The sequence below is a fragment of the Dreissena polymorpha genome, chromosome 6 (assembly GCF_020536995.1).
Source record: "Dreissena polymorpha isolate Duluth1 chromosome 6, UMN_Dpol_1.0, whole genome shotgun sequence".
In the NCBI taxonomy this organism is placed as follows: Eukaryota; Metazoa; Mollusca; class Bivalvia; order Myida; family Dreissenidae; genus Dreissena; species Dreissena polymorpha.
The window spans coordinates 31,634,480-31,660,621 of record NC_068360.1 but is presented as its reverse complement, the minus strand read 5'-3'; the positions used below and the strand labels follow the sequence as shown (position 1 = coordinate 31,660,621).

The 26,142-nt window shown below is 35.0% G+C and overlaps 3 protein-coding genes across 12 annotated transcripts in view; 1 reads left to right on the top strand and 2 right to left on the bottom strand.

The window, feature by feature from the left end:
* LOC127836628 (transcriptional coactivator YAP1-like) overlaps window positions 1-4,067 on the bottom strand; it is a 205,999-nt gene extending 201,932 nt beyond the window's left edge. For 2 of the 7 annotated variants that reach the window (XM_052363304.1, XM_052363309.1), the window contains exon 1: window positions 3,436-4,066. In XM_052363304.1, coding sequence (XP_052219264.1) covers window positions 3,436-3,869 — 434 coding nt within the window. In that variant the 5' untranslated portion in view covers window positions 3,870-4,066. Of the gene's footprint in view, window positions 1-3,435 lie in introns of all 7 variants that reach the window. The other 5 variants (XM_052363302.1, XM_052363303.1, XM_052363305.1 and 2 more) reach the window with 4 other exon arrangements.
* Window positions 4,068-4,279: 212 nt separating this feature from the next.
* LOC127834294 (chromatin complexes subunit BAP18-like) lies at window positions 4,280-16,963 on the top strand. 4 transcript variants are annotated; one of them, XM_052360014.1, is made up of 6 exons: window positions 4,280-4,462; window positions 10,312-10,406; window positions 11,642-11,743; window positions 13,502-13,665; window positions 14,293-14,388; window positions 14,821-16,963. In XM_052360014.1, exons 2-6 carry the CDS (start codon window positions 10,369-10,371, stop codon window positions 14,841-14,843), a joined length of 423 nt encoding a protein of 140 aa, XP_052215974.1. In that variant the 5' UTR covers window positions 4,280-4,462; window positions 10,312-10,368; the 3' UTR covers window positions 14,844-16,963. The 4 variants fall into 4 exon arrangements, with proteins under 4 accessions (XP_052215974.1, XP_052215972.1, XP_052215973.1 ...); XM_052360012.1 differs by lacking the exon at window positions 4,280-4,462 and adding an exon at window positions 6,554-6,660; XM_052360013.1 differs by lacking the exon at window positions 4,280-4,462 and adding an exon at window positions 6,554-6,660 and having other exon boundaries at window positions 14,793-16,963.
* A 3,684-nt stretch (window positions 16,964-20,647) lies between these two features.
* LOC127834293 (BTB/POZ domain-containing protein KCTD7-like) lies at window positions 20,648-26,110 on the bottom strand. Its single transcript, XM_052360011.1, has 2 exons — window positions 26,022-26,110; window positions 20,648-23,614 (listed from the first exon to the last, which is right to left on the bottom strand). The coding sequence occupies exons 1-2, from the start codon at window positions 26,049-26,051 to the stop codon at window positions 22,358-22,360; spliced, it is 1,287 nt and encodes a 428-aa protein (XP_052215971.1). The 5' UTR covers window positions 26,052-26,110; the 3' UTR covers window positions 20,648-22,357.
* Window positions 26,111-26,142: the final 32 nt, after the last annotated feature.

The following is a 26,142-nucleotide window of genomic DNA, read 5'->3' as shown; positions in this document are numbered from 1 at the left end:
TAACTCGCAGTCAGTTTAGGTTTTATGCCGTTTGCTGCTCATCAGTATCTAAGGGTTGGAAATAAAGCCTTTAAAACTTAAGTTTAGTAATAAATGTATTTAATTAAATTAAACTTTCTATGGGACTACTAATGCATCAAAATACGTATAGACCTTAGTGGTAAAGGATTAACTAGTTTTAACTTCAATACATTTTATTGTACTTATACAGTCATAGTGTTCACAATTGAATATCTGTTCAAGCCCCTCAACCACACTTCAGATAAGGTCATACAATACACTTGTTGGCCATTCAACTTCACAAAACACAGATGAAAAATCAATTATAAACCGGATGAAATCAAATGATAACAGCTTCTTTTACTTCAAAAAAGATGTTGTATAGAAGATAACATTTATGTTTGAAGTAGCCATCAAAAAAAGAACACATTCATTGGTTAAGACTGCAACAAAAGATGGCAAGTTTTGAGCTACAAAAAAACAATCAAATTCTTACAATTCAGGGATTTCAAATGTTCAATGAATAATCACACTTTTTCATTTTCTGAATGTTTGCAGAGGAAAAAAAATCTTATTGCTTTTCTTTAAATGCAAAACAAGTTTTTCCTCTCAAAGTAATTGCTTCTGAAATTACAAAGGTGGGTGTAATATGAATCGGTTCACATTAAACATGTGTTTTTATAACTGTAATAATCATAGATATTAATAATAGATATACATTTTTTTTTAATAAATCATGAAAAAACAAGAGATGTGTTCGTCAGAAACACAATGCCCCCTACTGCGCCGCTTTGAAATAAAATTTCTAAGACAGGCAAAAATGACCAAGTCAGACATCACAGACAACCAAGGCCTGTGGTTTATCAAAGAGATCATAGCCAGAGTTCATCATGTATCTATGGACATAAGTCCACAGGTATATAATGAACCCTATCATTCACAAATTAGTACAGGAAAGAAATGATAATTATATCATTAAAAAAAAAACTTTGACAAATCAATCATTTGAATTTTGTGTATAAATAATAAAAATAAAAAATCTGTACAGTAACTGTGAAAAGAACTTAAATTCTTGGTAAGGAAATATATAATCTGAGATTTATAATTATATAAATTACTTCCCTTGAAAATAATTGTCTCTAACAAATCTCTATTTTTAGTAGCAAGTAATAAAAAGCCACTACCGTGACTGTAGATCCACCAGCCAAAATGTGCAGCTCCATGCGATTCACATGCATGCCAAATATCAAGTTGCTATGTTTAATATTGAATAATTATCTCCCTTTAAAGTGTTTTACTTCCCTTGGATTTGTATTTTTGACCTTAGACCTTGAAGAATGACCTTGACCTTTTACCAAAATGTGTTTGTCAGAAACACAATGCCACCTACTGCGCCGCTTTGATTTATTTAACAAAAATATATAAATTGGCAGGTCAGATAATTATGTCCATTTAAAGCTTATTACTTCGGTTGGATTTGTTTTTTCGACCCCGTGACCTAGTTTCTGACCCAGCATGACCCATATTCGAACTTGACCTAGATATTGTCTAGATACAACTTCTGACCAAGTTTCGTAAAGATCGGATGAAAACTATTTGAATTAGAGAGCAGACACGAAAAGTGTGACAGACTTACAAACAGACTTACAGACAAACTGACAGTGCGAAAACTATATACCCCCTTTTCTTCGAAAGGGGGCATAAAAATTCAACAACCTTCCAACCCATATGCCTTGCCATAGGTCATGTTATCCCAAACAAACATTTGTTTAAGTATGGCCCAAAGTCAAAGCAAAGCCTATACAAGCAAAATAAGTAAAAGTATCTCACAAACACATTTTTGAATATATTATTAAATTAAATATGTTATGACATTTACCCATTTAAAGACTTGAAATATATCATATGTACTGCTTGCTCAAATATTTATTGACTGAAATTTGGTGTGCCAAATTGGCAATATATATTAATAGTTAATACGCCCAAAACTAACAAAAGGGAACCAGAGCGTAGAGGGGACATCACACAAGGGAAGTAACATAGTTTTGGGAAAGCCCTATTAGACAAATGAAGAGGTTTTTTAGTGAACAAACACACAGAAAGAAATACCCCAATCCATGGAGTGGTCAGACAAGAAATATTATCAGGGCTTTTTTCTTCAATTCTCGGAATATGGCCTTACCCTTGATATTGGTAAATGATAGTATAAATTTGCTCTAAATTTGGAAAAATAATAGCTATTAGTACCACTTACGGAAATATTGATCAAAGTGACATCAAATAGAAAATACTGAACAAAACAAAACAGCAAAAAAACTATAAAAACTGTGAGGATTGATTACTACAATCATAACTGCCATTTCAAAACATAAAAAAGTAAAACCATCATTTTGGGATTGGATTTGGAACAAAAGACATGTTTTGCCATTGGTTACATGACCCAACAAAGGCTTAACAAGAGCTGTCTCCATCAGAAGACATATGCCCCCGAAAAACACTTTTTTTTAAAACCTAAATGCAGATTTCGAAACCTAAACGCGGACCCTAAGTTCAAGGTCAAAGAGGTCAAAATTTGTGTGCGTATGGAAAGGCCTTGTCCATCTACACATGCAAACCAAATATGAATGTTACATCTGAAGCAACATAGCAACATAGCAGTTATGAGCATTTTTCGAAACCTAAACGCAAAGTGTGACGGACAGACAAACAGACGGACAGACAGATGGATGGAAAGACGGACAGTGAGATCACTATATGCCCTCAATTGGGGCTTAAAAATTGGTAAAAGCATTTAAAATGGTGGAAGAACACATGGAGTGAAATTCCCAATGGCATTTTTTGTTTGTGTATTGTTCAAACATGTTTCTTCAAATTAAGGTTATTCATGCAGCTCTCTCTAGAGGATAATAACTGTAAATGGATCATTTATTATACATGTACCTGATTACAGAAGGCTAAAATGAAAGAAGAGGCAATAGTGGCTTCTTGCCTGTGTGAATTGAGGTTATAATTGCATTTTGTGATGCTTGTGCGCTAACTTCTTTTAGCTGAAGGTAGAAAATAGGGGTATCTGAATTCTGTTCCTAACCTTGTGCTTGTCGCATAAATCTGATGTTTACTAGAATACTTAAACCAATGTTAATTAAAAAACACATAAAACGGTCAAAATAACGAATAATCACATCTATATTCATTCATTTACGATAAATTGTGTGTATTTAATGAATATACAATGTCTGAGAGTGTCTGTGTTCATCTTCGCAGCATTTAAAGCGCCCTCTCACAAACCCCGTCACTTACTTTTTTATGAATAATGCAAAATAATTGCTTATAACAGAAACATTTTTATGCCATCAGTAAGTAAAACCCGCAAAATCCTATGTCTCTCTTATAAATACTTAGTATAACTATATTCAAGCATACAGGATAACATACTTTAAGAAATAAACTTGTCCTTGCGGAGTTTTCGCCATCTCCCAGCCTGGTGGGAGCGGCTGTTCTTCTAAAATAAGATCACATGAGCGCTGCCGTTGATGCTGGGGTGGTGGCAGGGTGCTAAACTGAGTCTGTTGAAGCATAGCTGGGGAGGACTGAGTCCGTCCATGAATCACAGTGGGGGGTGCACTTGTACGAACACTATTGTGGTTTGAGTTCACATAACCAGTACTGTCTGAACTTCCCTCCCGGCTATGAATTACTTGATTCTGCGGTATTGGGGGCTTGAAAAAACTGGCCGGAAGCATTCGCTCCTTTAATGGAATGCCTGGTGGTGGATTTATAGCTGCTTTAAATAATGCTTCAAGTTCGTGTTCACTGTTTTCGCGGACGTGAACCACCTGGCTCCCAGTTCGTTCAGTTCTGTCACCCATTTTGGGCACCCTACGAATGTCAGAACCACTTAGCTCGAAAATACAACAAGTCTCCTGAAATATTATACCACCTCTTCTGCTGTTTCACGCGTGAAATCCCGAAAGAATCCTGAGTAACAAATTCATAATGTAGGACACCATTAAGTCTTGTACGAAAATTTGGCAATTAATTGGCCCTATTACGTTAGCAGGTGCTTTCAACATCCGCCATTATATAGTGCTAATTTAAATAACGATTATTCGGTGAAATAATGAATGAATACTATTATCCTTTAATAATTTGTTTCATAAGATGAATTTTATTATGATAAGTATAAAACTGTTTACATGACCATTCACAACTAAAATATTTATTACGTATAAAATAGTTCATTCAGATAAATGCGCATTAACTATTTTGACGTCACACTAACCGAGAATATCCGATTCATTATTTACCTTTATGAATAAAATGCAATTACGTTTCTGACTTTTCTATCAAACTTTTGTATGTAACGGCAACCTCTGAGCAAAACAAACGTAATTAAGGACATAATATCAACATAAATTATTCAAGTGAGTGCTGACAGTGGAATACTAATCGTCAAAACTGGGTAATTCAAAAATAGTTGTAAATATAGTCACGCCCATTTTGTCTGAGTTTCCTTTTATGGATTTTTACGTAAACTTTCCGGAGTTTACCGATAAATGTTGGGGTTATTGTCGATCGCGTACGGAACTGTTACCTTTTTCGTCAATTAATGGCAAAGTAATATATAAATTAAAATGTTAACAATTACATTATATAACTTATCGATTTTTCTGACAACTATTCCACATCATGCATCTTAAGTTGATAATAATTTGAATAGATTTGTTCAGATATGTCAGACCTATCACCCGTTGGCTTATAAGTTTCACTTCATTACATAATCATATCGCTCCCATGTAGTATGGCAATATACCCTTTTCTTAAAGTGAAAACAAATTCGAAGTTTTTGTCAACTGGATTTACGAACTGTTATTTTTTATATGACTTCTACAACTAAGCCTGTTCAAATAAAGTGTAAAGCATAAAAAACCTCCGTAAAATTAAAGATTTAAATGATTAAACGTGACATTAAACAATAATTTGGGATCAAGAAACACTGCCAGATATTCTACAAGCGTTGCTGACTTTTAAGTGGAATCACTGTTAGTAACATCGAGATCTGCATTTCGAATAAATAAAATCAGACATAACTAAAGCTCGATTGGTCATTGTCGGCTCGGGTACTACTTTCATTTACCCCTGGTACTGTTAAGTATACTTGCATTACCCCGGGTACGGTAAATATACTAAAACGTACATGGGAATTTTAAATCGGGCTTGGTTGGTCATTGTCGGATCGGATACTATACTTACATGTACCCCGGGTACTCTTAAGTATACTTACATGTCCATCGGGTACGGTACATATACTTAATCGTACCCGGTCGATATTAGACTGTACCCGAGTAGTATTTCCGCCTTAAATCCGATGTCGTAAAACACGCTATCGATTATCTTAAACAAACTTCTTTTTTTTAAACTGCATTAACATGTTTTTTGAGTATGAGTTTCGACAATATAGAGGCCATTTAACAGAAAATTGATATAAATGTGAATATAACTAATTAAAAAAATAAATAGCCGACAACGACCGATTTAGCATTAAATTTCCGGGTTCGATTAAGTATGTTTACCGTACCCGGGGTAAATGTAAGTATACTTTGACAGAGTACCAGGGGTACATATGTATGTAGTACCCGATCTGACAACGACAAATCGATTCTAAATACAGGGGTCAATTTTCGTTGATAAGCAACTAACTAGACCATAGTAAGTATGTTTTCTTTAAGAATTTTTTACGAAAAGTCTATAAGTAAGACACTTACGCAACAATAATATTCCTATACTCTATTAAACTTTTATTTACATTTTAATTGGCAAAACAATGGAATACGAGAGTTATCAACTTAAAGATAAAAATCAGCGGATAGGCTAGAAAACAACATTTAATTGTTGCATTTAAAAAGTGTATTCCAGGCACATCTGCAGTCTTTCATAACTAAAAAAAATAACAAAAATTCGATTTCTTTATTGTTACCACTACCAGGAGTCTGACAAAAAAGGCGTGGGAGCCAAATCATATGTTGTGGTCGCTAGTTACTTAATCAAGGAGCTTAATTGATCCAATTGGTACAAGCCCTTCGTGTTTGAGATCATTTCGTTTATTGAAGAAAATATCTTTATAAATATTTATAAAAACGCAATATACTTGACATTTCAAGTCCTGCATTGACTTAAAGTATCAGCAACATCCTTCCAGTTTTATTTAGCGCAGATTTGTATGTTACCCAGCAGCAAACTGTGTGAGTTTATATGCGCAGAATTGCTGTTTACTTGAAACTTAAAATGGTTCTGTAGCCAAGCAAGAAATTACGGTCCCAAACTGTTAAGCAATCTTACTATGATCATATTCAAATGATTTAAATAATATTGCTATAGATTGTTTGCAATTATATCAATCTACTCTGTATTTGTAGCTTAACACTATCTCTTATAAATCGGAGTAAGCCTTTTCTCTCATCAAAAGTATATCTATGATTTAATTGCAGTGATTGTACTATTTGGTGACCGATTACACTTGTGGCCGCCTTGACTTTAATATTTGCAATTATCACAAAACACAAAATGTATGGTAGTTGAATCAGGGGAGACAAACGTGTATTCACATTAGTTTGAAACGCATCTTGGAAAACAAAGGTGGAAATGAGTTCGGCCAGCAAGGTATAGAAGTAACAATTGCTTGAATAAAGCGCGTTCAATATTTCTCCATATCGGTTGTTTGTTTTGCATTTGAGATGTTGGTTGTTGTTCGGGTTTCGTGTAATCAGTCACAGACCAAACGCTAAGTTTGCACCCTCGTAACTTCGTACCAAAGATGTTAAAATTGATAATATTCCATAGAAATAGAAAATCTACTCAATATCTGTAATTGAATTTAATTTACCTTTTTTTGATTTGTCAGAATAACATAGGACTGACAGAAAACTCTGACTAGTCAGAAAAAATGTCTGACAGAAGGCTGTTGAGTTTCGAGAACTCTGTTAATTAGACTTAGGGCGGCGTAACTTAGGCTTAATTTATGTTACCAGTTGTAGCCACAGGGGGATAGTGTGGCTCCATGGATCATTGTTGACCTGAAATGACCCATAATTCCCCCGGGGGTGACTTCAAACCGATTCATGTCACCCTGGGGTTACTTCAAGCCGATACTAGTCACCACTGGGTGACTAGAATCGGCTATATGTCACCCTGGGTGACATGAATCGGCATCTTCTCACCCCAGGGCCTTTTTTGGCCTGATTTTATTGGGCTGTATTCCCAATGCCAAAAAGTATACTGTTTTCCCAAAATTTGCTAAAAATTCCCAATTGGGAAAAAACGCTTATGACATCGGCTGTTTCGCTTTTTAACAAAGCGTTGTCTGATCCGGTCTCGTACGGGTTTTAAACTGTACCTCCAATTGGCTAACGTCGGCATAATTTGTGTGCATGATATTCTCCGTATTGTTCAGGCGCTTATAAGTCCCCTACCAGTGAAACCGGAGGGGACTTATGGTTTTCGCTCTGTGAGTCTGTCTGTCACACTTTTCTAGATCCTGCGATAACTTAAAAAGTTCTTCATATTTTTTCATGAAACTTTAAACATGGACAGATTGCAATATGGAGATTATGCACGTCATTTCATTTTGTTTTTACGTCAAGAATTCTGGTTGCTATGGCAACAAATAGACTTAAAAATATGCTGAAAATTGTGGATCCTACGATATCTTAAAAAGTTCTTGATATTTTTTAATGAAACTTGAAACATATATAGGTGGCAATATGGAAATTATGCACGTCATTTCATTTTTTGCCTACGTCAAGAAGTCAAGTTTCTATGGCAACAAATAGACTATAAATATTGCTGAAAATGGTGGAGTTTCACCGGTAGGGGACTTTTATTGCTTGGCAATAGTCTTGTTATATTTAGGGACTACCCTTCGGGCGACTAGAGCGTTAATTTCGCTCTTACGCCCGTGATTTCGCGCTACAAGTCTAGAAAAACGAAGATCAAGTCACCCGATTTTTTAGTAAACAAAACCGAAAATGCGAGACTCAAGCCGCCCGATTATTTTTGCTAAGGCGTGCTACCGCCCGCAGGCAATTAGCAAGTTTATTGTTTGTTGTTTATCTAATGGTTACACAATTTACCCCCCGCACGGATCGTTAATTGACCGTGACAAAGCAGTCCCTTAATATTTGTTGCTATAACAACACACTCGTGCCTCTTCGGGTGTGCCGCAAGTTGTCTAATGATTACGTGATAATTGATTGACCATCTGATTATTGCAGGTTTTTTTGCAGACGGCACGGTTAAAGAAAAAATAATAAAAAAAAAAAACTTGATCAAAGGTCTATTAATTGCGTAGATCCACTTTAAAGTCCAGCGAGTTTTGTCAGTTTGTTAATCCACCGATAATTACGAGTAACACCCATCTTATATAAACTGGAATCACAGTTCATTTTTTATACTAAAAAGTAAAAAGTCATAATACTGTACATGAACATTGAGAAAACACATTTCCTCGATAAGATATAAATTATCCGAGTAGAATTAAATTGCTAAGTCATGACCTTCGACACTGCAAATGGCGGACGTATTGTAACATTCAACCCGCGTTCAATTCAAAGCTGGCGATTCAAATTTCACATCATGGTGATTAAATAATGGAGAAAGCATTAACTGGATTTAACAAACATTTGACAAGGTTTGTTAAACCAGATAACAACAAGGAAAATTTGGATTATTAAAGTTTAGCAGGTAAGGCATTCTTAAGTGCACATATTTCGGACATGTATAGTATTCAGATTAACAGTAATAGATATACTAGATGTTCCATGCATTAAGATTGTGTTTTGTTACAAAAGCAGTCATAGGGATGATGATAATATAATGACGATAAATATGTGATGAAACGGTGCTACCAGTACATAAATTACTTAATGTATAATGATGAAGTTGATTTTAGTGAGAATTTATTGTTTTTACAAATAAACATAGTATAATGATAGAAATAATAAAAGTTGTGAAATGAACATGTTTTGTTTTTGATATTGTTCGCACAAACTTCTCCCTGATTTTCCAAATTTCTCCCTTTTTCAGAAAAAAAGGAGAAGTCACTTCTCCCTATTTTTAAGGCCTAGGGTAGTCCCTGTATATTTGCGATGAAATTCAAGCGTTTTTTTATTCGGCTGCATGGAAAACAAATATGTCGCGCAATTCGAAATATTACGTGAAAAAGATTGTTTGGCAAAACCCTGGCGGCAAAAGAAAACTGTTGAATTTGTTAAGCAAGCGTTATTAAATAGACAAACATTGTCAAGAAGTACAAGTCTTCTCATTGAAACTCCTTCCATTGTGAATGATATTAGTGATTTAATAACAAGTGAACCTTTTGCATCGTCATCGTTTATTTCCGAAAGCAAAGTGCTGACTGATATTCAACATGATGAAAGCAGTAGTTCTTCAGAAGAAGATGAAGAGTCGCTTCCCTAAAAGCTGAAAAAAAGCCCTGCCCCCCTGACTTTTGGGCCATTTTAGGTCGACAATGGCCCAATGAAGATAGTATGATAATTGATATAATGTGTTTTGACCGAAAGTGCCCAAGTCTATTTTTCAGACAGCCATCAATCAGAGTTATTTTCATTTTAAATGCTTTTTCTCTTATGCAAGGTGGTATGATGTGTGCGCATATCTTCTAGATGCATGTTTACAGCATGAATGTTTGTGTTTGCTGTGCACGAGTTTGGACTTCGTGACAAAATTAACGAAAATGACTATTTTTTGTGTTTAAGTTCTCAAAAATAGGATTGTCAATGCCTCATTCTAAAAGATGATATTGTTTATTGATAGAGCTACATGTATGCCTTTGCTACGTCAGCATGCTTAAGTTGTTAATTTGTTTTGTTTTTTCCAATTCAATTGGTCTCTAATGGCTGTAAGAAAATATAATTTTTTATGTTGAAACCCTTGTTACTATCATATTTTTTTATTTTGGGCATTTTCGGTCAAACAACTATATTAAACTATTCCAACATCGTTCCAGCAACCTGTGGTTGTAGCCAAACAACTCCTAAGTTTGTTATGTACAAGTACAATGTACTAATGTAAAAAAAATAATTTCCCACAAAATGTTTAGCCTCCAACAATGCCCTGCTACTTCTCCAAATATTAAAGACCAAACACTTGGTCTTTAACTGTATAAAGCCTGCAACCAATGAAATTGGAATTTTACAGACATCTACAGATTATTGAGCCTTGCAATGACAGAAACACTTAATTTATTAAAAATCACCTTTGGTTACATAATACTTACACTGTTGTGTTTTTCAGGTTGGGGAAATATTCACCGCCGCTGGAGCTGCCTTTGGAAAGCTTGGGGAGTTAACAATGCAGCTTCATCCATCGGCAGAACAAAGTCCTGCAAGGTTCATGCATTTATTACTCCTATTACTTACTATATAAGGGTGTGAATTTTCCTCTTCAACTGATTCCCTTCATTTCCAGCGGGATTTTTTTCACCATTTCGGGAATTGGATTGGGAAAAAAGCTTTGTTGTCCCCTACTGGTTTCACTGGAGGGGACGTATGGTTTGCGCTCTGTGAGTCTGTCTCTCACACTTTTCAGGATCCTGCGACAACTTAAAAAGTTCTTCATATTTTTTTCATAAAACTTAAAACATGGATAGATGGCAATATGGACATTATGCACGTCATTTCATTTTGTGTCTACGTCAAAAATTCTGGGTGCTATGGCAACCCAAAAATATCTGACAGTGGTGGAGCTGGTAGGGGACATATATTGCTTGGCAATAGTCTTGTTTTTACTGAAATATGGAGATCAGTGTTGTAGTTGTTTTTTTGCTAACAAATATTTTAAAATTGAGAATAAGTGTTATAAATATTAAATTGAATAAGGTTCAACACATAGAGCTGCATAGGTAAATAATTAATGCATTTTATTTTCAAAAATAATATTTGTTTATTTTTTGGAAATCTTTCATTGGGAATTTTAGGCAGTCATTCAGGAAAAATATATACCTTTTGCAGGGCTTTCCACAGGCCATTTAACGATCCCTCGCCGGGGCGCTTGAATTTCGAAATCAGAGTTCCCGGAGCGTTTTGATATTGTGAATCGGGCTGAATAACACCCTCAAATTTGCGGGGAAAAAATCCCACTTATGTCAATACCAAAAATACAAATAGTTTTTGGCTGATTTTAAAGCCATTATGAGGTCATTCCCAATAGAATTGTTATTCCCAAATCCTTTCATGAAATTCCCTTTGATGGTTTGACTTACAGATTTAAACTGAATTGACGCTAAAATTCCCAATTTCACAGGTATCAAGTCATAGTCCAAAAATGGTGAGAAATAGCTGTTGTGTAACTTTATCTTTTTTTCTTTGTGCACCTTTGAGAGGGCTTATGGTGTTATCCTTCCGAAATCACACCCCAGCTGTCTATATAAATTTATATGAATAAAGACTTGTGCAATTCATCTAGATAAAAGTTTCATAAAAAGTATTGCTTACTTGATAGACACTATGTTCTGTTCACTTTCCATTTTAATGCTGTTATGTAAACGATCATACTATAATAAACTATGAGGAGTTTATACCTGTAATTATTTGGCACTAACAGTGTATTCCTCTTGTGTTTTTAGTGGGAAGTGGACAGAACAAGAAATTGAAGCCTTAAGACAGTCTGTGAAAAGATTTGGTGAAGATCTTAATAAAATAAGTGAAATTATTAAAAACAGAGCCACGTAAGTAGATGTAATGTTTCTACATTGTATGTACCTGTAGTACTTTTACATGCTGACCAATGCCTGTATTGTTATGCAAGCATCTGACATATGTGTTAAAAGATATTCCGCAAATAATTGGACGTTATTTTTATTGGTTTTAAGACTTGAATTTGTTGCTTTTGAAGTTTAATAGGGCACACAAATAAAATGATGTCTTCAAATTATGAACATTTGATTACTATTCCACTACTACTCTGATAAGTACTCATCCCATGTACAAGTAGGGTTTGTTTAATACACATCCTATTTTCATATGCTTAATAATGACAGTACTTTAATGTTGTTTTTTTGTGCTAAAAATAAATTAAATTGAGAATACACAGTGTTTTCAATATTATATTTACTAAGGTTCAACTTATAGAGCTGGGAGATGAACTAAATGTTGAGATTTATAGAGAAACAAATGTTTTTAGTGTAAACCTATTTATTTTAGCTCGATTGCATAGAAAGCCTCAGGCTTATTAGTCCCCTACCGGTTTCACCGGAGGGAACTTATGGTTTTGTATCCGTCACACTTTTCTGGATCCTGCGATAACTCTTAAAGTTCTAAATATTTTTTCATGAAACTTGGAATATGAATATGGCAATATGGACATTATGCACGTCATTTCATTTTGTTCCTACGTCAAAAATTGTGGTTGCTATGGCAACAAATAGACTAGAAATACTGCTGAAAATGGTGTTTTTTTCTGGATCCTGCGATAACTCTAAAAGTTCTTATTATTTTTTCATGAAACTTAGAATATGGATAGATGGCAATATGGACATTATGCACGTCATTTCATTTTGTTCCTACGTCAAAAATTGTGGTTGCTATGGCAACAAATAGACTAGAAACAACTGCTGAAAATGGTGTTTTTTTCTGGATCCTGCGATAACTTTAAAAGATCTTAATATTTTTTCATGAAACTTGGAATATGGATAGATGGCAATATGGACATTATGCACGTCATTTTATTTTGTTCTTACGTCAAAAATTGTGGTTGCTATGGAAACAAATAGACTAGAAATACTGCTGAAAATGGTGTTTTTTCTGGATCCTGCAATAACTTTAAAAGTTCTGAATATTTTTTCATGAAACTTGAAACATGAATAGATGGCAAAATGGACATTATGCACGTCATTTCATTTTGTTCTTACGTGAAAATTTCTGGTTGCTATGGCAACAAATAGTCTAGAAACAACTGCTGAAAATGGTGTTTTTTTCTGGATCCTGCGATAATTTTAAAAGTTCTTAATATTTTTTCATGAAACTTGAAACATGGATAGATGGCAATATGGACATTATGCACGTCATTTATTGTTGTTCCTACGTCAAAAATTATGGTTGCTATGGCAACAAATAGACTAGAAACAACTGCTGAAAATGGTGTTTTTCTGGATCCTGCGATAACTTTAAAAGTTCTTAATATTTTTTCATGAAACTTGGAACATGAATAGATGGCAATATAGACATTATGCGCGTCATTTCATTTTGTTACTATGTCAAAAATTCTGGTTGCTATGGCAACAAATAAAAAAAAAACTGACAATGGTGGAATTTCTGACAATGGTTGAGCCGGTAGGGGACTTTTATTGCTTGGCAATAGTCTTGTTATTAATGTTTTTGGAAACCTTCAATTGGGAATGTTAAGGTCCCATTTAGGAAAAAAAAAAATCCACTGTGAATGGGTCCCTATAACAGACCCGAATTTGAATGGAAAAAAACTGTTGCAGCTCCCAGATACGGAGCCAGCTGAAACGGAAGGCGTACGAGGATGCAGGGCTACCACCTCCCGCAGAGCAGAGTCCCAAGAAGGCAGTCACTGTCCAAAAGCAGCAGCCCCAGCAGGTTGTTGTCGTGGAGACACAACAATCCTCAAAGAAGCAAGAACGTAGAGGTGTGTGTGTATAGGGCTTAATGCATGTGCGTTAAGTTGTCATCAAAGATTAGCCTGTGCAGTGTGTACAGTCTTATCAGGGAAGACACTATCCGCTTTTATTGTTTTTCGTTTCAAGGAAGTCTCTTCTTAGGGAAAATTCAGTCTAGGTGTTAAGTGTTTTCCCAGATTAGCCTGTGCAGACTGCACAGGCTAATCTGGAGCAAAAACTTTATTGACATGCATTAAGACTTTTCCATAACACAGCTCATAAATGTAGAGTGAAGTAACAGAAGTCCTAAAAAAAGCCTGAACGTAGATGCGCAGGTGTATATTTAAAGTTTATGAGGTCCCTCCAGTGTTTTTTTTCACCATTTTGGGAATGGGGCTGGGTCCTTTTGGATTTGGAATATCCGCGGCATTTTGGCTAAAATTGGGAAATAAGTGTTGTTCCAGTATTCAGTTTCAGTGTTCATTTTATTTATTCACTCGAGAAAATGCCCCTTTGGAACAATTGACCCAACTTTGGTTCCTTTTGGAATTTGTTCAGACTGTCATTGAGAATTTTGTAATTTTTCCCAAATGGAAAGTGCCTTTTACTGGTACTTTATGAAGAAAGAAAAACATGGCTGCTTTGTTCATTTTCAGAGGTGACATTGAGTGCCCTAAATGCTCCAGAGAGTGATGTGGACATTGAGGGCCTGGGAGATACCGGCACGTCAAAAAAACTGGATTTCGATTCTGGTATGGGAAGGCACAACGTCTCTGCTTTCTGTGACTGGTTCTCTTTTGGTACATATCAAGGCCCTCATTGCTTTCGGGGATCTCAGACCCTGTATTGTCTGTTGTGCGTTGTCTTAAAACCTTTGGTTTTAAATGACATCTCCTCCTAAACCGCTGGGCAGATTTTAACAAATCTACGCTTAACCTGCAAGGCACAGAGATTTGGTGTTTTGCATGTAACATTGTATGTAGCCTCCTCTCATAAACACAAATAGTTTTAATCTTATAATTGTCAAACTCGCTGGATTTAACTCAAACTCAATGACTTTAACCCAAACTCGAATTTAGCCCAAATGTGTATTTTGTGACAAGTTGGCACTCTTGTTTATCAATGTTATAAACATGTTCCACCTCTACCTTTGTAGCGTACATGCTGTAACGTTTTCATTGAAGATCTGGACTCCAGTCTGCTGTGAAAACAGGACAAGAACAGTGCAGGAATAGTGGCTGGGACTACATAGGCAGATTGTTGTGTGCAATATGATGCAGACATTGCAGATATCTAGGCAGCTAACTGAGGTTCATGATTGGGTGTTTATTGAAGTGTGTGTTTTGCATGACTTAAGCATGACTTGTTAATCCTTTACTGCTCAGATACGCATTAGTTTGTAGATCCTTAGAAAATCAACTTTAATTTAATTAAAGACCATTCTTAATAGATTCAAGTTTTAGGCTGCATTTCAAACCCTAAGGAATGGATAAGAAGCAAACAGCATTAAACCTGTACAGACTTTGAGTTACTTGCATGCTGTTCTGGTTTTATGCTGGTTGGATATAGCCATTTTCACTTTGATTCTGAGCAAAAAAGGGTTAAGTGCTAGATGAATAAGTTATGGGTGTGTAACAAGGAAACTGTCAGAATCTTGGAAAGGGTTGAATTGAATAAATAAATGAAATAAGTAAATGTTGGTGCTGATGTTATAGCCATTTTAATAATCAAATTATACTTCATTCCTAGTAAATTGATGATACAATTTCATAAATACAAATCATATTCCTAAAGTGGTGAAAAACACTTTGTAACATGATAGCATTAACATTATAAACAGTTTGGGAATTTTTATGACCCCCCGGATCAAATGATCGGGGGTATATTGTTTTTGGCCTGTCTGTCTGTCTGTCATTGCATGTGTCTGTCTGTCCCAAAACTTTAACCTTGGTCAAAACTTTTGCAATATTGATGATAGCAACTTGATATTTGGCATGCATGTGTATCTCGTGGAGCTGCACATTTTGAGTGGTGGAATGTCAAGGTCGTCCTTCAAGGTCAAAGGTCAAATATATGGCTTCAAAGCGGCGCAATAGGAGGCATTGTGTTTCTGACAAACACATCTCTTGTTTATACATGTAGCTTTGTAAAAAAAAGATTCTCTCCAATTCTCAGAAGTATGAACTCGTATGAACTCTTCTAAGTGATATTTGATCTTTTTACATATGACAGTTTTTTCTTTAAGCTATTGATTGGTATTATTGAATCAGTTTTAAAGCCACATAAATACTCAAAATCAACGAATACATTATGCGACGATATCCAAACATTAATAAGTGAACGTGAGATCGGCTTCGGGCAGCCTTCAGAAGCTCAACGTAGTTCTCATGAACTGCCCTAAGTAGATATCGGATATCATTTTGTTATTTTCACATGGAATATATCCATATTGTCCTAAACAAAAACAAAAATGAGCATATGTATTTCGTTAAATCTATGTTACCGGACCACATCTAGCGTTGAAATTTTGGCTATTGCTATAAGGAGCACTGATTTTTAGTGTGTTAACTTAATTTTGCGAAAACATTTACGACATAGTTGTTGATTTTGAGTCTTTATGTGGCTTTAAATCCCTTTTAATTTTAGTTGTTCAATTTCTTCCATGTTAATGTTTGAAAAATATGTTTCTGATTGTTTTCTGTATGGTTGTCTCAGACAGTTTCTGCAACAGAACAATTGTTACTTGCGCTTAATTTTGAGTGGAATGCTATTCCAAATTTGATAGTTAAATAACTTGCATTGCATCCGGATAATTAAATATGTTATGGTATACAATAAATCAAATATTAATTAATATTTTATTATCTATATAACGTACTTCATGTCTATAGAAATTTTGATTGTGTCAAAATTGTGGATTTGTATAATATTTGTGTACATCTTGCCACATAAAGCTAAAATTAGCCAATAACTTTAATATAAGTTACATTTCTTATCTTCAATACTGTATTTTTTAATCCTAAATTATTGTTGGCCTATTAAGGGCACTGATTGCATGTCATAAAGTAAATTATGAATGATTCATCTTTGTGCATTTATCTTGTTAATGATCAACTATGTTAAATAATGTAAAATAGTTTAGTTTGTCTTGAACTAAATAATGTATTAAAGTATTTGTGAAGATTTTTTTCTGGTATGGTTACAATGATAGAGGACAATTTTGTGTATATAATGTTGTAAAGTTCTTTTATTAATGTGTTTTTGATATTTATGCGTATATGTTATTATGTAGCAGGAAAGATGGAAATAAAATCAAAATATACTGTTTGTTCTGGACATTTAATTTTCATATCAATTAAATTGACCGTTTCATTTTATTTTAAAGGTCAAACATAACAATAGTTCAATTTATAACGGACAGTTTGAAATCCAAATAATGTGATACGATAACTTTAGAGAAAACATTGCATCGTCTATGTTCAGATTCGTGTTTGTCCATTTGCTTTGTTTGTTTACAAGCTTAAAGAATAACTGAGACTTTTGTTCGGGTACTGAGAATCTTTTCCTTGTCATGCGAGCTTACATCTGTAAGAGCTTCTACAGTTCTTTTTTTTTCATTTTCTTTTGCAATCAGAGAAAGACAGCTGCCATATTGAATGTACAATTTTCTCAATCTCAAAACGTATTAAGGTTTGAAGATTGCTTTCTTAATTCATCAATGGCAGCTTTATGTCCAATTTATCCTTATTAACTTTCTTAATGTAGATTTTACAAACCTCTTTTGAATTTGCTTATTTACAGTTATTGTTATAGGATAATGGTCTGATTTATTTACTTCTTAACCATTCAAAACTTTCTTCGTAGAGTAGTTGTCGTGCGATGGGAGTGGAGTCTGTGGAGTGGTTTCGCTCGTACCTAGCTGATAGGACGCAGTCTGTACATGTTAATGCCGCTAAATCGGATTTCAAATCAGTAGTGTGTGGTGTTCCCCAAGGGAGTATACTGGGTCCTCTTTTGTTCTTGACCTACGTTAATGATATGAAAACAAGTATATCATCCAACTGTAAATTAATACTCTATGCTGATGACAGTGCTATTTTGTATTCACATAAAGATCCAAGTACCATCAGTCAAGTTTTAGGCAAAGAACTCGAGTCCTGTAGTAAATGGTTAATTGACAATAAGCTATCCCTCCATCTAGGCAAAACAGAATGTATTCTTTTTGGTTCGAAACGTAAACTCACCAAGGTGGACAATTTTCATATACAATGTAATGATCATGTTATAAAATCTCAGACGTATTTAAAATATCTTGGTTCTATTCTAGATGCTGATTTGTCCGGTACTTCTATTGCAAATAATATCGTCAAGAAGGTTAACTCTAGACTTAAATTTTTATATAGACAACGTGATTTTTTAAATAAAAGTCTTAGAAAAAGCTTATGTAATTCTTTAATACAATGTCATTTAGATTATGTATCCTCTTCGTGGTATTGTGGACTCACGAAACAGCTAAAGCACAAGTTACAAATAGTCCAAAATAAAATGGTTCGTTTTATTAACAATTCCCATTGTAGGACATCACTTGTTGTATCGCATTTTGAAGAACTTGGTTTATTGAACGTTGAACAAAGATGCAAGCAACTTCGGCTTAACCACATCCATAAGATTTTCTACAATAAATGTCCAAGCTATATGAAAGACAATTTTGTCAAATGTACAGATGTCCATCAGTATGGGAATAGATCCCGATTTAATTTGTATGTACCTCAAGTTGATGGCTTTACTAGTTCTTCATTTTACTACAATGGTATTACGGATTGGAATGCATTACCCGATAATATAAAGTCCATCGAATCGAAATTTACTTTTAAGAAACTTGTTAAGACACATCTATTAAATGATATGAAGGTAGACGAGAATTCCATGTATTTTTACTTTTAGATTTGTTTTATTTTTATGTAATTCATTATTTTTATGTTTTTTATTCGTGTCAGTGTATTATCATGTCAACTTTTGAAAGATTCACTTAATTCGTAGAAGAAATCATGTGTAGGATCATGTCGATTATATATTAAGAACTGAAAAAACAATATATTTATAGTCACGTATAAGATCTGTTCGACTAAATCCAGGGACCCCGTTGGAAATAAGCTTTTTCATGTTTACATGTCTAAGCTTTACGGGTTATCCTGTGTATACATCATGTCGTAATCTTATTTGGATCTGTGATAAATGGCACCATTCATGTAATGCATGTTTCTGAATATGATAATAATGCAATCTATACGTTACTTATTGCCTTGATTGCATTGAATTGTAAATTGCTTGACATGTATGCACAAATAAAACAAACAAACAAACAAACAAGTTGTCATGAGAGTTTTTTTGTTTTTAATTAGGAAAGTCTATTCAACAAACGTCTTAACCCCGTGTGCTGCTATAAGTGTACCACAGTTGTCAAACGTTGGGTTTAAGTTCTTTGTTAGTTCAGTCAGATAGGAGACTCTCCTAGGTGTTCGAGTCTCATTGAAAGGCTCATGTTCATATCTCCCAATTATATTCATTTGGAACGATGAACTGCAACTATTTTACATGTTTGTGGCTAAAAATGGGCATACACAACGAAACATTACAAGATTTATATCGGCTTGTTACTGCATTTCAGGACGATGGTATGAACGTAAACCTATATGATGCTAATCATCTAAATCTTTTTAATAAATACGAGTTTTATTTCAGATCTGTTTTGGTTTATTTCTTCATGCCTCAGAAAGTTCTAATGCTCTTGGCTGTGTAAGTAATCATTGAATAGTAAAACGTAATACAATAGAAATTAATACACTCTAATTGCTCTACTGCAGTAATTGATACTTAATTTGAATTGTAATTTGAGGTTGCTTTTTATGTATACTAAAATGTTTAATGAATAATTCTGGGCAATCGTCAGATTTGGAGCTCCTTAAAACCGCTTCCAATGTGCTTTTGAATTTACCGTTCCAAGGCGTTTTTGGATGTCTGTACATGTCTGTGTTGTCTAGTTCATTTTTTTTGGCATTGTTTGGCATTGGTTCTTTAAACACATGTTAAGCTAATTGGTTTGGAATGATAGCGTGTTTGTGGAAAACACAAATGCGGATACTTGAAAACTGAGCTTAGAATCGGATAAAAAATACTCTAAATTTTAAAAATAATCTTGGTACATGTACCAGGATGACCGCCTCCAACGAATGATGGGTAATAGAGACATTAAACTCTTATACCTTTGCCCAATACGACTGAGGATACCCCAACGCAATTACAATTAATATGTTCGGCATTGTATATTTTTTGTTGATACATTTTCATATTCAATATAATTAGTTATGGTTACATGTAATAACATGAACTGCATTTTATATTTACTTTTTCAGGTACGTGGGTGGGCTTAAGCAATCATACAAGTAAGCACAATTGATTTCTAAAGGAAACAAGTTGTTGTCTTACACGGGTAAGGCGTAACTTTGTCATAATTTTACGCAAAGGACATGAACTTTCCTGTATCCGTAAACTAATGTATAAAAATATCATCCATCTGTATTGTGTTTCATCTTAAACCATAATTGTAGATACATTAAGGTAATAAATGCCCTCAAAATGTATCTACGACGTTCCAAACGTAAAACTTTTACTTTTACTTTCAGACCCACTGAGCCATATAGCGCATACTCAAAAAGGTAAAGGAATGCCACTGTTTTTGATGACTGATTATGTTAAGACTGAGGAACATTGCCATGACATGCACAAAATAACAATACTTCAAATTAATTAGTTTTTTAAAAGTAGTCTCTGATCAGGCTTGTGAGAATCTTATCAGGAATTAATTATCAAAGAAATTTAAACCAATTCTCAATTAACATTAAATAAATAGCGTCAATAATTGAGCATATGGAAAGATAAAAAAAGGTGTCACAACCCTAAAGTCTCCTGACCGTCTTAACGATCGATTAAGAACAGAACAGAACAGATATATGATTTTTGTGAGAATGTAATATGTAAGAGAAGGCTCTTTATCATTTTAAGGTTTATATGAATAAAACACTCGGAGTAGATTTTTGAATAAAAGGAACAAATAGATAATTATTCACTTTCACCGTAAATGAATTTTAACAAACATAATATTGATACAAATAATAATAATAATACAATAGCCATATCAATAAAAATACAATCAAGAAGAAAAATTGAAAAAGAACTAACACAATGACTACTAATTATAATATTTGTGCAAGCAGTTATAAACAATTTACACTCAATGAAGCAACTATAAACATACATGTGTTGTCCCGTTTATTAAACATGTAAATTGATTCCAGTACATTCGCTAAAATTCACCTTATAACATTCAATTTTCTATAATAAATGAACTCAATACTATATGATAAAATTTATATAGTAATGGTAGTTTCAACTTAACAGTATCAAACATTCTCATAGTCTTATTGTCATGAAAATCTCTTCATCCTAAAGCAGGAAAAATCAATAATAAGCAAGAAATTATATATCATACTTATACCATTCCCCTAACCCTTACTCTCCAGCAACACGTGTCAGCTATCACACATTAATTTGGATACAAAACGCAAATGAGGACAAGTTTTTAAGCATGTATAGGTTATACAAATAAGTATGCAGTTTTTAAGTGACTTATTCACATATTTTCGTATTAAGACAAATGTCATTTAATGAACTTACAAACAAACAAAACTGTACTAATTGCAATAGTTTTAAATAATAATAATACGAAGGAAAAAGAAAAAAATTAATACATTTAACTAATTTTTTTTTCTGGGATAGTTTAAACGCTATATATGGTCATGTTTTTATAATGCTTAATTATCAATGAAAAGTGTAATAAATGCTTGGCAATTTTTTGCCGATTTCAATTGAATATCATCCATTAACAAACCGACATTTTAAACTTTTTTTTCCGTTTTTTTTTTTTGGGGGGGGGGGTGGGTGGGAGAATTGTCACTCTGCCAAAATGTGAACAAGCGCATGGAAAAAATGTGATATCGTATTTATCTGCGTTGATTTGATGATACAGGCAATACACTCAATATACATTTTAGCTGTCAGACTGACTTACAGGTCTTAGTCATTTTTCTTGACCTTCGACTTAATGAGACTAAACCTGACCCTTTTGGGCTCCGAAAGGGCTGTTAAACTTAGCCTTACCACCAAATGCATTAGATGATTTGGGCTTTCCCAAACGTGTATACCATTTGAGGAGAAGACGTGCCGAATGACAATGAACCAGATGGTAATGTTTGCTTTTGTGGTTCCGGTTTAGTATCAGTAATAACAAATGCAGGCTTGGGTGGACCGCCAAATGAGGTATTCCCAAATCCGGTACTTTAAAAAAGGGACGGATTTTGTGTGCCGATAGGTCCCGATTGTGATGTGCCGAAAAGCTCGATTTCTTTGTTCTCATGCCTGTTGCGTCATACCATCTACTGGAGCTGAATGACCACACTCTTTTGAATCTGCTACGTGTTGACTTAAAGCAAATTCGCTCTTTTGACCGATTACAAAGCCTGCTGATGTGGTTTTAGGCATTCCAAATCCAGCTTCGGAACTTGGTTGACCGAATCCGAGAGAAGATAAACTCCCAACTTTTTGACCGGTTGTACTTTCAATTGGTTGAGGATGACCGAAACGTCCCTCAGTTTCTGTTTGTGGTCACAAACCAAATGTGAAGCCTTTTCCTACCTGTGTACGTTGAGTTGGTTGAGCCTGACCAAAAAGGCTTTGATTTGGTTGGGTCTGACCGAAAGGGGTTTGGGTTGGTTGAGCCTGAACGAAAGGGCTTTGAGTTGGTTGAGCCTGGCCGAAGGGGCTTTGAGTTGGTTGAGCCTGACCGAAATGGTTTTGAGTTGGTTGAGCCTGACCAAAAGGGCTTTGATTTGGTTGAGCCTGACCAAAAAGGCTTTGATTTGGTTGAGCCTGACCGAAAAAGCTTTTGGTTGATTTGGCCTGACCGAAAGAGCTTTGAGTTGGTTCAGCCTTACCGAAAGAGCTTTGAGTTTGTTCAGCCTGACCGAAAAAGTTTTGAGCTGGTTGAGCCTGCCCAAAACAGCCACCAGTTGATGCGTGTTGTACGGACCCAAAGGTGTCATCTTGAAGAGCTACAATGGCAGTTGGCAGATGCACACGGAAGTGCAGTATGAACAGCTCTTGTCTGCAGCATTGTGTGTTGTGTGTTCCACCGAATGCGTTTGAACGCTTGCTGCATACGTAGTAGCAGCTAGACTCTCTGCCCTCAACATCGAACCCTCGCTCCGCCAGGTCATAACATAGAATCGACAAGAGAGTGCAGTCCACTTCGACTGCAACCTTGACCAACACATCAACACTGTAACTGCTTACCACGGTACCACCAAACAATGCAGACGACTTTACATTGTACTGACAAACGTGCTCACAACACGCGGGCGTACTCTTGACGTCTGAGTTGTTCACCAGCCTCACGCTGAAATGCCTCTGTAGCAGCAGACTTTGAGGAGGGATGCTAGCCAGAACTTGCGCCAAACTTTCAAAGTAGCCCACTGTCGAGGTTCGGTACTCTTCCAGCTTTACGTCCGCATAAACTGGGAAACAATTTTCAAGGAACTCCATCAACTGACCCAGTTTCAAGCTTGATGCCGTTAGATAAATAGTCTTGATTTCAATTTTCGAAAACTCACCCCCAAATAGCCCACCGCCCCACGATTTACTCGTGCTTAGCAATCGAAATGTTCCGAACTTGAGGTATTCCAGTACCGTCTTAAATGTTAGCCCATCCACATTTAGGAAGTACCTGCCTTCTTTGTTTTTGTAGACTGGCTGCTCGCCAGTAAACATGGCCGCCAGTACGCTGTTCTCATCACGTGTCAACGTGCTTCGCAAAGCGGTGTAGTTGTGGGTGCCGCCAATACATAACTCGATAACTTCCGGAAACTGAAATACATTGTTAAGTAGGTAATTTATGTAGTACATGTGTGTTTTCGTAAAAAAATGAAACTTTGTTATAGTCATAACGGATAAAAATTGACCCAACGACATGCCTTAGTGTGTTGATTTGATAGTGATTTTTTTTCGGAGAAGTTGATTATGCGTTATAATTATTTTTCATTCATTATGATGTTTTTACTAATTATTATCATAGCCACACGCTAACCACATGTAATTTAAATACGTGTCTATATTAAAGGGAAACAAGGGCTGTTTGTAAAACATGCATGCCCCCCCATATGGGCTGTCCGTTGTAGTGGCAGCCATTGTGTGAATACGTTTTTTGTCACTGTTACCTTGACCTAGTGACCTGAAAATCAATAGGGGTCATCTGCGAGTCACGATCAATGTACCTATGAAGTGTCATGATCCTAGGCAAAAGCGTTCTTGAGTTATCATCCGAAAATCATTTTATTATTTCGGGTCACCGTGACCTTGACCTTTGACCTTGTGACCTTAAAATCAATAGGGGTCATCTGCCAGTCATGATTAATCTACCTGTGAAGTTTCATGATCCTAGGCATATGCGTTCTTGAGTTATCATCCGAAAACCATTTTACTATTTCGGGTCACCGTGCCCTTGACCTTTGACCTAGTGACCTCAAAATCAATAGGGGTCATCTGCGAGTCATGATCAATCTACCCATGAAGTTTCATGATCCTAGGCGTTTGCATTCTTGAGTTATCATTCAAAAACCATTTTTACTATTTCGGGTCACCTTGACCTTTGACCTAGTGACTTCAAAATCAATAGGGGTCATCTGCGAGTCATGATCAATGTACCTATGAAGTTTCATGATCCTAGGCCCAAGCGTTCTTGAGTTATCGTCTGACAACCACCTGGTGGACGGACCGACCGACAGACCGACCGACATGAGCAAAGCAATATACCCCCTCTTCTATGAAGGGGGGCATAATTATATCGATGTAAAAAATAAATAAAAAGTAAAGTTCCATAACGTCTAAGCTTTTAGTGAGAGTAAATGTAGATCATGTCACAAAACTATTTTTCTTCAAAGACTGTTTACATGGAGGTGAGTTTGCAACAATTTTGAAGGAGTTCGTTTAAGCACGTGCATTTTACAGCGCAATGTCCCGAAATACTTAAAAATCTAGCGTTTCAAAAAACATTAGCATTCGCTGAAAAACATTCCATGCACTTCCTTCTCTTTTTATAGAAAGAAAGACGCTCTGTAATTTTAAGAATCTTGGGTAGCAACTGCTTAGATCGGCGGCTGTACAGACAATAATTGTGATTAAAGAAAAATGCCAAATAATCTGGTTCCGGCCTTTAAATATTTTGATTTGCACAAATCAGATTTGCAGATCCAATGTAGCATTAAGCAAGTGTTTACAGCCATTTGCAAGTAAGCACTGAATATAACAAACCATTAACAAGTTGATTAAATTCATGAATACAGTGATCTGCAGAAAAATAAACGTATCTGTCGTCAGTTATTTGATTAAAAATAACATTTATAGTATACACAAATGCAATGTACAATATTCTCATAAAACTTAAAACATTTACCGGTAATCTGTTTCACCTTTCTAAACTGTCATAAGCAGTTTTATGTATTGCGAATACACTTTAAATATATACATAAGCCTTTGTAAGGAACATGAAATGTATTTGTAATTTAGATAAAATGTGTATTTTATACGCAAGAATAAGTCATTTATACGCAAGAAACAGATATTTACATGAATTTAGTAATACTTTCATTCCCTTTCATACCATACTAGTAGCGTCTTGTCAGTAGGTAAGTCATTTTCTGACAATAATCATTTGAAGAAAATAATGGGTTTCGTTCTGATCATGATTATTTCATTTTCAAAAATAGGTCGCATTTTTATTCACAAATATTATGTTTATATAACTGCAACAACATACAAAAAGTACTTTGTCATACAGTTCCTATTTGGTGATTTACAAATAATTATGAAATATCTTTTGATTATGTTTTTAAGTTAGGATATGATTAATGAGGCTATACTATGATTAGGGACATTCACAAAAGCATAATCGAGCTAAAATAAATAGGTTTAAACTATCACACATTTGCAATCGACCTAAAATAAATACCGGTAGGTTTAAACTAAAAGCATACTCTTTAGTATCAAGGATCGTCTATATCAACACGTGATCTGTTCAGTTGTAACTTGATATCGGACATACTGAAATCGGTATCCATAACAAAATGTAATTAAACAAGCACACGACTACAATATATTATACCTAGAGTACGCCAATTTAACAAACCGACCATATACAGTAATTCGGTCATACAAATATCATCCGTGTAAACGCATAAACTTAATTAAGAACACAGTCCAAGTGTTTAAATATTACCTCGTCTTCCATTGTGTAGTCAAGTACCATGGTCCAATGTGTATTGTGTGTGTGGGATCTGATACTTACGGAATCCGGATAGTGCCAAGTTGAGTTCGACACACGATATTCTCGCGACATT